The sequence below is a fragment of the Brassica napus genome, chromosome A7 (genome assembly GCF_020379485.1).
Source record: "Brassica napus cultivar Da-Ae chromosome A7, Da-Ae, whole genome shotgun sequence".
NCBI classification, from domain to species: Eukaryota; Viridiplantae; Streptophyta; class Magnoliopsida; order Brassicales; family Brassicaceae; genus Brassica; species Brassica napus.
Genome location: NC_063440.1, coordinates 447180 through 461508, shown reverse-complemented (window position 1 = coordinate 461508; position 14329 = coordinate 447180). Strand labels below are relative to the sequence as shown.

At 32.6% G+C, this 14329-nt stretch overlaps 3 protein-coding genes across 3 annotated transcripts; 2 read left to right on the top strand and 1 right to left on the bottom strand.

Moving 5' to 3' along the window:
- The first annotated feature begins 1828 nt into the window (after positions 1–1828).
- On the top strand, positions 1829–3842 carry LOC125576631 (50S ribosomal protein L4-like). Its single transcript, XM_048737125.1, has 9 exons — positions 1829–1946; positions 2081–2190; positions 2272–2318; positions 2399–2516; positions 2596–2744; positions 2816–2923; positions 2998–3117; positions 3203–3376; positions 3469–3842. The coding sequence occupies exons 2-9, from the start codon at positions 2118–2120 to the stop codon at positions 3568–3570; spliced, it is 891 nt and encodes a 296-aa protein (XP_048593082.1). The 5' UTR covers positions 1829–1946; positions 2081–2117; the 3' UTR covers positions 3571–3842.
- A 1975-nt stretch (positions 3843–5817) lies between these two features.
- Positions 5818–8794, bottom strand: LOC111213448 (protein SPEAR1-like). Its single transcript, XM_022715204.2, has 3 exons — positions 8573–8794; positions 7962–8078; positions 5818–5922 (listed from the first exon to the last, which is right to left on the bottom strand). The coding sequence occupies exons 1-3, from the start codon at positions 8792–8794 to the stop codon at positions 5818–5820; spliced, it is 444 nt and encodes a 147-aa protein (XP_022570925.2).
- Positions 8795–11667: 2873 nt separating this feature from the next.
- Positions 11668–14284, top strand: LOC111213449 (protein tesmin/TSO1-like CXC 6). Its single transcript, XM_022715205.2, has 8 exons — positions 11668–11955; positions 12037–12221; positions 12307–12417; positions 12495–12672; positions 12743–13090; positions 13169–13239; positions 13323–13747; positions 13826–14284. Exons 2-8 carry the CDS (start codon positions 12037–12039, stop codon positions 14017–14019), a joined length of 1512 nt encoding a protein of 503 aa, XP_022570926.1. The 5' UTR covers positions 11668–11955; the 3' UTR covers positions 14020–14284.
- The last annotated feature ends 45 nt before the right edge of the window (positions 14285–14329 follow it).

The following is a 14329-nucleotide window of genomic DNA, read 5'->3' as shown; positions in this document are numbered from 1 at the left end:
TTCGTGTTCCTAATAATAAGACATTAAAGAAAACACTTGTGTAAGTATGGAAGCTCTTTTTGTTTACCAAAGAAAAAGAGAAAAGGGTAATAAACTACCTAAAAGTCAGTTATTATTATTACCTCTTTTGTTGACAACATTTTCATTTTCTATTCGTTTTTGAAGAATTAAATTCTAATATAGGAAGAAACTCAATTGGCATTTTCAAGGTTAATATGCAAAAATTAAAATACCAAGTCGAGAAGAAGAGAACAGAACATGTTTCGACTTTTGTTGCTACACTCAAAACCAAAAACAAATGGTCAAGAAGACAACTATGAGAGAAGAGAGAGAGGGAGAGCAAAGAAAAGAAGCAAAGTAATGGCACGATTCAAGTTTGAACTTGATGGTAGTGACTTGAGAAATTTTAGGGATTAAGTTTTTGCAGTTTAAGAATTCGTTAGAGTTTTTTTTTTTGCTTAGATAATTTTTATTTTAAATTTTTGTTTCGATACTTTCTAATTGTGCGATTTTACGTTAGCTGATTTTTATTTTTTATTTTTTTAAATATGTCACATGGCATAATAGGATTCGTCGAATGACTTATACGAGATTCTAAGACGTAGGGAATATTATTCATAGAAAGAGTATCCCTTATCCCTTATATATAAAAGGAGAATCATTGTATTAAATGCGTTCACACTAAACTGGACACATATCACGTGGAGAAGCATTGTAATAAATGTGTTCACACTAAAATGGACACATGTCACATGTACAGAACATTTCACCCAAACTCAACATAAATATGTTCACACTATGTATCTTATGTTTTTTTTAATATAAAATCACATGCATGGTTCTTCTTTACGTTGTTTTTACTATTTACGAATGTAGCTGGACAAATTATTCATAAATTTTGATTCGATTCGTTATCTGTTTTGATTTGAACCGAAAAATCTTGATATCCGTTACTCTACGAAGCAAATCAAATACTAAAATACAATATCCATAAAAAGTAAATCACAAATATCAATATTTATAGAAACGGATATCCAATTTGATCTGTTATATGCATATATATATATATATATATTTAAAGAATTATATATAAGTTATATATAAATTTTACAATATTTTTGTTTTTAAATAATTTTATTTTTCATGTATTATTTTGAAAAAATGTCATTTAATATTAATTAACAGTATCTTTATATATTTATCAACCATCTTTATATACTTTTACATACACGTACATGTGCACATTGACATGGGCACATTATAACTAAGTATTTACTACAACTGAAATATCTATTTTTTTTAGAAGTTAAAATATTATTTTTCTTAATGTTTTTTTTACTATCGACCAAATTGTAATAAAATGATTTGTCTTAATAATTGTCTTTTTAAAAAAAAAACTATTATCCGTTTAGAAACTATAATATGAAACCATTGGTTCGATATCATGAATATCTAAAATTCATAACATAATATGAAAAAGAAACAAATAATAATAATTTTTTATTTTTCAGAGGAAAAAAAAAAGACAAAAACATCAAACATTTTAACTGAAGAAATCAAATAAATATTGATTTAAATGATAGTTATATTTTAAGAAATTAAAACAAAAAGATAACCTAAAACCGAATCAATATCTAGATTAAACAGAATAATATTTTTTATTAAAAATAACGAAGCTAATAATTACATTACGCGCAAGGCGCAAGACGCTGATTATTACCTAGTATATATTATTCGAATGATGATGAGAAAACGATTCGACCAGTATGGGTTGACGAGACGCTCATTTAGCAACATATTATGGGCTTCGACCTTATTCATCTAATAAAGTTGAAGGCCCAATAAATAGATCCGACCCGACCCAAAACGCATGTAAACCTCCCCCGAGTCTTAAAACCTTGAGAGTCGCCGTTTTACTTCTTCGTCGTCAATCATCGCCGCTCCTGGTTAGTTTTCTTCTTCTCTTTGGTTTCGATGTTTGTTGGTTGAATCTCAATAGGATCTAATCTTATTATCTACATTTTGTGTGTTTCGAGTTTCGATTAGATTGCATTTGAGAAATTGAATTTGGTTGTTGTAGATGAGCATTTAGGGTTTCTTCAATTGGTTGAAAGGATATGGCTGCTTCACTCTCAAGAAGAGTTCTGCGCACTTTTGGATCTTTCACAGCTTTAGGACGCAGCAACACCAGTATTATCTCTTTTTTTTTTTTTTTGTATGTAAAGAATGTAACTTTTAATCTCTAATTGCTTCCCTGTCTCCTTGGAACAGCCAACGCATTTGGAAATGGCTTAAGCTCTCTTCCCAGTGATCTCAAGGTTGGTCTTTACATCACTCCCATTGCATATAACCTCGAGATGTTGATTTCATTTTATTTTTGGTTATCTATCAAATGCAGTGTGGAATGGGTTTACTTTCCAACCGAAAGCTCTCCACTTCTATTTTGACTCCTGACGATTCATTTCCTCGTGATTTACTTTCCCAAAAGACCGTCATTACACCAGACCGAACCATAGGTATGAATCACTGAAGTAGTTAACATTCATATGCGTTAGCTTATTATGTGTAAGGCTTTGTATTTGATACTTTCCGTAGGACAATACCAAGACTTGGTCATTCCCGTGACTAATTTTCAGAACGAAGACAAGGGTTTCATGGTTTTAGCTGGTGATGTCTTTGATGTTCCTGTAAGGAAAGATATCATTCACCACGTCGTCAGATGGCAGCTTGCCAAACGCCAGCAGGTATTACTCTAATTCATTATCTCATATAAGTAATCAATCAATAAGTCTGACGCATTTTGGTGGATGTTCAGGGAACTCACTCGACCAAAACAATAAGTGAGGTTAGCGGAACTGGTAGAAAGCCATGGAACCAGAAGGGTACAGGTCGGGCTAGACATGGTACACTTCGTGGCCCTCAGGTAAACATCATACTTGAGCTTTCTTCTCACCAAACCGCAGTTCTTTTCTGATGAAGTTTATTGAAACCCGCTAGTTCCGAGGTGGTTGTGTGATGCACGGGCCCAGACCAAGAAGCCATGCGATAAAGATGAATAAACAGGTTCGAAGACTTGGTCTGAAGATAGCACTCACAGCTAGAGCTGCAGAAGGAAAAGTCAGCTTCTTTCTCTTCTCCATAAGTGCCCTTGTTATTACTAGTCTGCTTTGTATTTGCTGAATGTTTTGTGAAAACTATGCAGCTCCTTGTGTTTGATGATTTGGCCTTGCCAACGCACAAGACAAAGAACATTGTGAACTATTACAATCAAATGGAGAACACGAAGAAAGTGCTCGTTGTAGAAGGCGGTCCTATCGATGAGAAGCTGAAGCTAGCCACCCAAAATCTCCACTATGTCAACATACTCCCATCAATAGTTAGTCACATACTCGACCCTGTGTCAAACTTTGGGGTTTCTTGATAAACCGGTTTACGAATATTGAATCTTGTTTCTGTAATGCTTTGCAGGGGCTTAACGTTTACAGCATTTTGCTCCACGACACGCTTGTGATGTCCCGTGATGCTGTGAATAAGATCGTTGAGCGTATGCACACTCCCATCAACCGTTAAAGAGACAACAATGTTTTAAAATAGCATTCTCAATAAGCAACTTGATCACAATGAAGACAGTTCCGCATGTAGTTTCTGTACGGTCAATTCATATCGGTTATTATGTATTGGTATTTTGGTCCATGTCTTGACCGGTTCGTTATTTGCTAGCTTTTCGGTTTGGTTTTGCAAATCTCGATTGCCAAAAGATTTGAATGATACTATTTATCTGTTTCTAGACATTCTGTCATTTTTTGTTGACCGTTTGAAATATTTATTAGGTTTTAAATGTTTTTAAAGTGATTTTGATGTTGACAAAAAGGGATCTTGAAAAATAAGTGATTTTGATAAATTTTACTATAGAATTATTCCGTAAAATTTTTAATGTAGCTGTATGCAATCCCCCTGTATATTAAATGAGAAGTTACTTTAGTGATTTCTAATGACGTGTCGTTCATAGGTAAGTCTAAAATCATTGAACATTACTTGTCATATAATCTAAAGAATATTACAAATAACAGTTTATGGAAACCAATTCTCGAAATTATAGAAAGATTAATAATATTTTATTTATTACTTTTAATATTTATAAACTATAAAATATAATGAATGAAATTTTATATAAGATAATTATAATAGTTTTATACTCTACTTGATGAATTGTATTCGAATATAATTATATAATAACTATATTAAATATTACAAAATCCAAACATGTTTATTAATATTATTTTTAAATTATTTATCGTTGTTTAAATAATAAATTTATCAAAATTTTAAAATAATTTATAAATTGTTATAAATTATTTATAAAAACATAAACCTACTATATATTGATTGAGAAGTCACATAAGTGATTTTTTTATTACGTGACGATCATAAATGAATTCTTCAAATTGTTATAATTTGATTGGCCGATTATTTTTATAATTATATCTAAAAGGAAAAGATAATTCAATTACCACTTTCCAAATAATCTACATAATTTTAGAAATAATTATTTATGGTAACTAATTGTTGAAACTATGAAAGAGTAATAATGTGATCAAATTTTTTATATATTTATAAATTACATAAAATAAGAAACAAAAATATTTATTTGAATTGATATAATAATTTTATATTCTTATATAAAGCCTTATGTTTGTCAGATGTTTTAAATTATTATAAGAGGTTCTAAGTCATTTATAGAAGCTTATATATTAATTTATAAAATGTATTTTGAAAATTTATTTTATATTAAATGAGAACTCACTTAACTAATTTTTTTCTTAGGTGTCTTTGAGTTTTAGAAAAACTATTATAATTTGATTCGTTAATAGATTTTCGATTTTATTTATTTATGAGTAAAAAAATAACTTTTAGAACTAATTTTTATCAGTATCCAAACGATATAAATATATTTCATAATATAATTTATGGTAATTAAATATGTGATTTATATAAAATATATTTAATTCTCATAAAATCATTTTATTACTCAAGTATTTATAAACTATATAATATATTTCAAAAGTAATTTATATAATTTATATAGTAGTTTTATATTCCTATGTATTTGAATATGAATATATAGAGAATGCGTAACAATCATATTGTTTTATTTTTTAATCTTAATAAAGAAATATGACTTTAGCTATAAATTATTTAAAAATTAAATGTTTCAAAACTACATACCTTCAAAACTCATTTTTATTAAAAACTGAATTATGAATATTATATATAACTAATTTTAGTAAAAAAATTCAATACAAAATATCAACAGATATTTAAAATAGCCATAATCATCTTTTTCAAAAATAATTATTCTTTAAAAATATTTAGCAGTAAACACATATACAATTTGTTATGATGAAAAAATATCTTAATTTGACACACTATAATAAATATATTGTTACAAAACATTCAAACCTGCAAAATTGCGGGCATCCACCTAGTAAAGATTAAATACAAAAAAAAGTATTTTTTTTTTTTAGAAAACAAGACTACTACAGCATACTATTTCTACGAAGCAAATGTGACTACTTATTATTCATCTAAAAATCAATTTAATTCTCTTCAAAATGTACAAACGATTCCGCATTTTAAACCTTTTCAACTAAATTGGGCAGACAATCACTAAAGAAGAAAAGAAATTTGATGCCCCTAAATAGAAAATAATCATCTGTTGTTGCTTCAATTTATTTTAACCATTGCAACAAAGAATATCATAATCACAAATGCACTACTTCTTTTCCGTTACAAGAAGATCAGACTATTACAAAGTGATCAAAGTGACAATCTCAACTCCAAATCTAGCTCTTGACTGTCACTTGATCCCGAGTTTTGGTTTCCCCATCCCAACGATTTACTTCGCCTTGTAGAACTTGGTTCCTATTTCATGATCAGATAAAAAGATTTGATTAGATCAACACCTATATACAAAATCGACCACACTTATAACACGTCTGACAAGGTCAATTAACCAACATTTAAACATGAGATAATAACACTAAGCCATGGTTGCACTAAAATAAACCCAAAATTAAAGTTAAACAAATCGTATTTTAAGATAAAACCGACTGGACCAAAAAGAAATATAAATCTGCAAACTAATAATAATGTGATCAATGAATATGTTACTAACAGTTCAGCTAGTAGGGGGCCGTTTGTTTCACCATTTGTCATTTCCATTCAAATGATTCATTTGTATGATCTATTCAAATGATCCATTCAGATTTTTGTGATTGTTTGTTTGTCCATCCACATATCTCATCTAGATGAATCATCTAAATGGATCTTATGTTTGTTTCTTTATTTTCATTTCCATTCAAATGAGTTTAGCAAACAAATTACCAAAATACCCTTATGTTGATTTAATCATATGTTTAACATTAATTTTTACTATATTACATTTAATTATTTAATTTAATATATTTACATTAGAATTATTTCAAAATTAACGAGTTTTCTTTTTTGCGGTTTGAGCGGGAAAACAAGATTTTTCGGTTTTAGCGGAAAACAAGATTTTTCGGTTCTGGCGGGAAAACGAGATTTTTCGGTTTTGGCGGGGAAATACAAATTTTCGGTTTTGGCGAGAAAATAGGTTTTTTGCGGTTTTGTCGGGAAACACGTTTTTGGCGAGAAAACACGTTTTTGCGGTTTTGGAGGGAACCACGTTTTTGCGATTTTGGCGAAAAAAACGCATTTTTGCGGTTTTGGCGGGAAAATGCGTTTTTGCAGTTTTGGCGGGAAAACGCGTTTTTGCGGTTTTGGCAGGAAAACATGTTTTTGGCGGGAAAACGTATTTTTACGATTTTGGCGGGAAAACATGCTTTTGATGTTTTGGCAGAAAAATGCGGTTTTGCGGTTTTGGCGGGAAAACACAGTTTTAGCGGGAAAGCACATTTTTGCGGTTTTGGCGAGAAAACGCGTTCGGGAAAACACGTTTTTGCGATTTTGGCGGAAAACGTGTTTTTGCGATTTTGTCGGGAAAACACGTTTTTGGCGGGAACACATTTTTACGGTTTCGCGGGAAAACAAGATTTTTCGGTTTTAGCGGGAAAATACAAATTTTCGGTTTTGGCGAGAAAACACGTTTTTTGGTTTTGGCGGGAAAACATGTTTTCTTGGTTTTGGCGGAAAAGTATGTTTTTGCAATTTTGGCGGGAAAGTACGTTTTTACAATTTTGGCGGGAAAACACGTTTTGCGACTTGGGCGGTAAAACATGTTTTTTTTGTGTTTTGGCGGAAAAATGTATTTTGGGGTGTTGGCGTGAAAACATTTGTTTTTTGTGATTTGTGCATGAAAACATGTTTTTCGATTTTTGCGGGAAAACACGTTTTTGCAATTTTGACGGAAAAATATTTTTGTGCAATTTTAGCGGGAAAATGCGTTTTGGGGTTTTGGCGTAAAAAAATAGTTTTTAGCACGGGAAAAAGTGTTTGTAGTTTTGTCAGTTTTCGTTTGTGACAAAAATGATTTTATTTTTAGGTTTGTAATTTGTGAATTACATTAGGGGCATAATAGACTTTATACCATTTTGAATGAACCATCTCCATTCAAATGATCCAAATTGGTTCAGCTGAATGGACTTTAAAATTAAGCCTAAATTTCCAAAAGTCATCCGGATGATCCATTTGAATGAATTGCACTTTTAGTGCCTAAACAAACAAAACTCTCATCTTCATCCAGATGATCCATCCAAATGGAGAAACAAACAGGCCCTAGATAGAAATGAATCAATGATTGACCAAATATTTTAGAAGACTTCATATATATGTTAGGCTGTAAATTTTGAAATAAAAAGTAATGTAAATGAATCAAGTTAGATAAGGAATCCAAGTAATATTTTCTTTTATAAACACACACACACACACAAAATATCATGTAAAAATCGCAAATAATTAGAGCACTGAAGGGAGGTATATACCATCATGTTCGGATCGAAGCCATTAGGAGTTGATGTTGGTGTTGATAATGCATATGTAAATGATGGTGATGATGATGATGATGATGATGGTGTGGATGAATATCCTCTCACATCCTCCTACATTGACATTAACATATGACGGGATAATTAATATCAAAAGTATACTATCGTGAAACGAATTAGATAGATTAATGATACGCCCATAGTACAATTCATTTCATAACAAATCAGTTTCTTATTGAATAATCTTAAAGAGGAATGCCTTCGAGAACTCAATAACATAGGCTAAGAAGTTATATGAGGCTATATTTTTTCAATTGTAGATGCCTAGCTAGGTTTCTTTTCTAATCAATTCTAAAGGGAAAAACATTGAACTGATGTAGAATCGTGTAACATTTTTTTAGTTTATAATAGCATAAATAACCATTGCAACTATATATTATTACTTATAATGAGATTCTAATAAAAAATAAAATGTTTTTCACCTGATCATGCATGATATTTGTGTCAAGAAAAAATAAATATAGGTATCATAATTTTTGGGTTATATTCGATTGTTAGATCTAAGAAATATTAAGGTAAAATTTGATTATATGCATGTAAAATGTTACCTGACGATGCAAAGAAGGATTGTAATTGTTGAAGCTATTGCAACTCATCTCGCCGTGTAATCTAATCTTCTCCAGTTGTGCTACTCCAAGGCCTCTCTGTGGCTGCTTTGGCTTCTCGGAACCATTCTTCTTCCCTCTTCTCGTAGCCGGAGATGAAGGAGACGATGTTGGAGCCGGCGAAGATCCTCTCATGTTTGGTCTACCAAAGAAACTACTTCCCATGTTCTTGATGTACGCTGGAAAATCAAGTACTAGAGACAGAGAAATTGTTTTTTTTTCTTATTTTGGCTTTGCTTTGAGCTAAGGAATCTCTATCATGGTCAATTGGTGATCTCTTTTTATAAGCTGCTTCTAACAGGATTTAAAACCTTAGTATAACTACTGCGTCGCTGGATCAGATTGTGTCCAGATTTCAATAGATACGCCACGCGCACAAATACATATTACATAGATTTTATGCCCTTAATTATTTTGATTTCCAACTCTATTTATATTTTAACTTTCAATAGTTACAATAATGTGTAACAAAATAATATAAATGATTGGATTAAATTAACTTAATTATTTGTTTTGCTTTTGGATGAATTCCAACACAAAAGACTTCGATGATGATTCGAACGAATTATTCCCCTCTCCCTCTCTGTAATCTAATTATTCTGCTCTAATTGAGAAACCCAAAATTTATTATAAAAATCGGACTTATCACAAGATTATTTTCATATTGACCCAAGTTGAAGGGGTTTATTATAAAATTACGTATGTTACTTATTTCCAATATTGTTATAAATCAAGATTCGAAAGTACTGTAATATTATGTGATTTGTGGTAGATAAAAATATGTGCCAATGTTTGTATTGTATTATATTCTTCACAACGAATATAAGGAATGAGATTATTGTAAAAACAAAATGGTATCACTTTTCATTAATCTTGTGACTATCATTATAAACAAGGAGATAATATTATCAACATAATCACGTGCAATATAGAGTCATTGAAACATAAGACCACCGTAGGTTGAGACTTCAATTAGTCTTGCATACCTCTAGTTATTGCTCTTATGTTCATAGAAGGAAAATGCCAAGAGATCCTTATGAAAATATAACAAGATGGATCAATTATGCCTATTTTAACATGAAGCAAATTATACATCAGTTATGCCCTAAATTAAATATCATGTCAAGATCCGCAATCTGACTACTAAAGGCTAACCACAAGTCTTCTTCTTCAACAATTATTGATGCTCTTCATCAAGAACTAAAACATTAAGAAAATTCGCACAATAGAAATGAAATGGTGCTACGAATGATGGATCACCATTTCTGTGACATGCATTTCAACTTGGTAAGGTAACTTCTTTGGGACAAGCTAGTGAGAATGGGCTCTCAGTTGTTTCGAACGATTGTAATCACTATTTAATTGTTCTCTCCATGTTCTTTATTTTTTCTTTGGATGAGTACTGTACTGCACAACCCTTAGAAGATAAATATAAAAACCTATGTATACGCATGCTCATTTCATAAGATATGTAACATATGGTTTTGAAGGACCATTTATTCTTTTTTTGATAAAAATAAAACATGTACGTACAGATTGATATTTAATAAATTAATATTTTAAATTTTATTTTGGATCAATTCTCAATATAGTATAATTAGATAGAATAGTAAGATAATAGTTTTTAAAATTCTTATGATTTTTATTAATATAATCAAATTATAATTAACGTATATGAAGTTTATAGAATAAAAAAATTAACCTTTTTCTAATTTTTAATACTTTGGTTTTAGTCTTTTTTTGTTTGACAAGTTATTCTATTATTCAAACTTGAGGTGGTCTGGATAACCAAACTGGAATAAAACAACCAATAAAATAAAGTTTGCTATGAAAAGACCTAGCAGTCCTAGCTAGAGAGTCTGAAATCTAATTTTGCGCTCGTGGAACATATGTGATCTTGAAGTCCGGAAAGCATATCTGCAGTCTCTCGGTACCGGGAAGATATCTGAACTTGTTGGGGTCGATGATTGGAACCAAACTTGTAGAGCAGGTGGACACTCAAATATGACATGAGTTACATATTCTTTTGGTTCTCTACATCGTGGCAATAATTATCGCACCTTATATTACGCCGTACTAAGTTCTTTGTTACAGCGACATGACCTGTTATCAGTTGCCAAATAAGATGACATATCTTTTTAGGCGCTTTTACCTTCCAAGCAAAAGCTTGGAGCTTGGTAATACTTGGTTCCAGTACCTCCTTTTTTTCTTTAGATTTTAATAAGTTCTGAGCTACCCAATATCCAGATTTAACTGTGTACTGGCCATTCTTATTATAGGACCAACATAATGTATCACGACGATGAGTTGGGCTTATGGTCAAACTCTTTATAAGTGGTATATCTGCATGGCTAACATAATCTTCCAATAGACCAACATTCCATTCTTTCGTCACCTAATCAATAAGGTCACTAACTCTCATATTTTAATGAGACTATCTTTAAAAAAATATATATTTTATATTTGCATTTATACAGTCATATATAAAAGTGTTAAATGTAAAATACATTTTCAAAAAAATAAGAAAACAAAAATATTTTGTAGAGATCATGATAAATTTTAAATAAATTTGATGTTACTGAATGAATTTAATAGTAAAACTAAAATACATAAAAATATATTTTATGATTATAAAAAAAAAATTGAATAGAAATCTCATAACCTTTTGTAGTAGACATTTAAGGCTTTTATTTGATCTGTGTAGAGATTTGTCTGTATTTGTAATGACAGAAATTACGTGGGAGTTTTTGTGAATAACCAAAACAATTGGACCAAAAGCGTTATTCTTAAGCATTGCTACTCACGAGTGAATGTCAACGTGTCAGTGTATGAGTGGTTCATAACACCTATGCTATGTTTTTATTGTTCTTTCTTTTAAAATAAAAAAAATGATTATATTTGGGCGGCGATCGGACGGTGAAGAGGCAACTAGACTTCAAAACTTAGGAATAGTAAACGTTGGATGAGAGTATCTAATAAGAACCGTAGGATGAGATTGTATCGTAAATCTATCCGTCAAATATAATCCCGAAATTGAAATTTGAAAAGATGTATTAGAGAGAGGGACGACGAGAGAAGAAGCTCTTTCTCTCTCAAAGAAGAAGAAGAAACCCAAAGTCTCTGTCTTTTCTTCAAATCTCTCTTCTTCTTCTTCTTCATTCTGGTGTTCAAATCCCTAACTTTCTCGATCTCTTTACAAGCGGATCAAATTTCGAATTTCAAAATTGCCGTTTTGAGTTTCAGTGTATACGCCGATTCGGGTCGAGGGTTTTCTAGTGCGGAAGTGATTAATCCGCCATCGGATCTTGAATCCTCCGAGCTGATCCGTTGCGTTGATTATAATAAGCTCTGAGCTTTAAAATTTTTCTGGGTTTCTGCGGATACTGAGAAATTTGAAAATCCTTCAGATGGGAGAAGGAGACGAATTCCCGCCTAAAACGGAGGGTTCAGAGGAGTTTGATGCCCCGACGAAGAAGACGGCGAGGCAACTCGACTTCGCTGGTGGGCATTCACAGGCTAATCAAGCTCCTGCCACGGTGGCGGCGGCGGCGGTTCCACCTTTACAATCTCCTCAAGTCCCAATCAGGCTTCCGTAAGTTTCAAAATTGAATCGTAGATGATTGAAAGTATACATCTTTATACGAATTTCAAAATCTCACGCTTGTTTAATTCGCCAGGAAGCCAGAATCTCCGAAACCTAAGCCAAGGCCTGTTGTGGTGGAAGCTGGAGATGGAACTCCTATGAAGAAGAAACACTGTAACTGTAAACACTCTCGCTGCTTGAAGCTGTAAGCCTCTTTTTTCTTTTCTCTTTCTTACTACTTTTAGTAGTATCTTTGATTCTGTCAACTGTTTTTTTGTTCAGGTATTGTGAATGCTTTGCATCCGGCACTTACTGTGATGGTTGCAACTGTTTGAACTGTTTCAACAACGTCGACAATGAACCCGCCAGACGAGAAGCCATTGAATCAACTCTCGAACGCAATCCTAATGCCTTCAGGCCTAAAATCGCTAGCAGTCCACACGACCCACGAGATAACAGGGTATATATTGAGTGTGTGTGATGCTGCTTCAAACTTATGCTGCTTATGAACTTCAAATCAAATTTTGTAGGAGGTGGTTGGTGGAGTTGTGATGTTAGGGAAGCACCACAAAGGCTGCCACTGCAAGAAATCCGGATGTCTCAAGAAGTACTGTGAGTGCTTTCAGGCAAACATCCTTTGTTCTGACAACTGCAGATGCTTGGGCTGCAAAAACTTTGAAGGAAGTGAAGACAGGCTAGCTCTCTTTCACGGTGAGCATTCACATGGTGCGGCTTATCTCCAACACGCAAATGCTGCCATAACTGGAGCTGTAGGTTCCTCGGGGTTTGCATCTTCTCCTGCTCCTAAGCGAAGGAAATCTCAAGACATTTTCTTCAACCAAGCAGCCAAAGATTCATCTATTAATAGGCTTGGCCAGGTAGAATCAGCTCCCTAGTCTGATTAATGATTAGGGGAGTGAGAACTTATTGTATTATTATTATTATTATTGATACAGGGAAGTAGCGGGAAAACAACATCTTCAAAACCTGCTGCTCGGCATGGAGGCCCATCCAAAGTTGTATATAGGTAAAATGCGTTATATGTTTGCATAAAAAGCTAAATCTGAACCAGAGATTGCAGAAACTGATTACACATATTTTCTATTTAAGGTCTCTCTTGGCAGATATAATTCAACCACAGGATGTGAAAGCACTTTGTTCTGTTCTGGTTGCTGTATCTGAGGAAGCAGCCAAGACATCAACACTGAAACGGTTGGAAGATCAGACAGAAACTTCATTAGCTTCTTCTGCGCAAGACAATAACAATGGTACAGAGATTGAGAAAGCTGCGAGTGGAAATGAAGCTGGTGCAGAGGAGTCCAATTCGGATGGCTCAAAAGGAAAGTCACTGTCTCCAGAAACCTTGGCGTTGATGTGTGATGAACAGGACACTATGTTAATGGTTGCAGCTTCATCTAATTGTTCGGTGGAGCCACCAAACGGGCAAGACCAAGGTTATGCAGAGAAGGAGAAAATAGTATTAACCAAGTTCCGTGACTGCCTTAACCGAATCATCTCATACGCAGAACTAAAAGGTTTACTACATCTCTTGTCTCATTATGGCCAAACAGAAGATTATCATTCTAAAAGCTAGTTTTGTTTGTTTGTTGCAGAATCAAAGTGTTCTTTGTCAAGGATGGATACAGAGTCACCTGTACACGCGGCTGTGAAAACCGAGCCGGTGGTTCAACAAGGAGAAGTGGCGAACGGAGTTTCACAAACCACAATACAACAACCTTCCCAGCTAACTTCTTCATACACACAAACTCAACAGCCTCAAGCTCCATCTGAGAAGAAAGATCTATGAATCAAGACATTTTACTCCTAACATTACTTTACAGAGAGCAACAATGGCAGCTGAATCCGATTTTCCATGCTTAATTTATGAGGTAACAGCCACCAATAATGGCAGATGATTACAATAAATGTTCACGAAGGTTGTGTTATTAGACTTTTTTTTCTTAGTTCTTCCATTAAAATTCTTGGTTTTGATTTATAAATGTTTTTTTACGACTTGTTGACATTATCTGTGTACATTGCTGTTACTTAGTCCACTCGATTTTTTTTACATATTAATATTTCTTTTAAGAGTTTTTTTTTGGTTATAATGTTGCGTA

Excerpts from the sequence above, each read along its gene's own strand:
- LOC125576631 (XM_048737125.1), top strand. The coding sequence starts at position 2,118 with ATGGCTGCTTCACTCTCAAGAAGAGTTCTGCGCACTTTTGGATCTTTC. Across the intron at positions 2,319-2,398 it reads CTCTTCCCAGTGATCTCAAG|TGTGGAATGGGTTTACTTTC; the intron begins GTTGGTCTTTAC and ends TATCAAATGCAG. Across the intron at positions 3,377-3,468 it reads TCAACATACTCCCATCAATA|GGGCTTAACGTTTACAGCAT; the intron begins GTTAGTCACATA and ends AATGCTTTGCAG.
- LOC111213449 (XM_022715205.2), top strand. The coding sequence starts at position 12,037 with ATGGGAGAAGGAGACGAATTCCCGCCTAAAACGGAGGGTTCAGAGGAG. Across the intron at positions 12,673-12,742 it reads ACGACCCACGAGATAACAGG|GAGGTGGTTGGTGGAGTTGT; the intron begins GTATATATTGAG and ends CAAATTTTGTAG. Across the intron at positions 13,240-13,322 it reads CCATCCAAAGTTGTATATAG|GTCTCTCTTGGCAGATATAA; the intron begins GTAAAATGCGTT and ends TTTCTATTTAAG.
- LOC111213448 (XM_022715204.2), bottom strand. The coding sequence starts at position 8,794 with ATGGGAAGTAGTTTCTTTGGTAGACCAAACATGAGAGGATCTTCGCCG. Across the intron at positions 8,079-8,572 it reads ATCCTTCTTTGCATCGTCAG|GAGGATGTGAGAGGATATTC; the intron begins GTAACATTTTAC and ends ATGTCAATGTAG. Across the intron at positions 5,923-7,961 it reads GCTTCGATCCGAACATGATG|GAACCAAGTTCTACAAGGCG; the intron begins GTATATACCTCC and ends ATCATGAAATAG.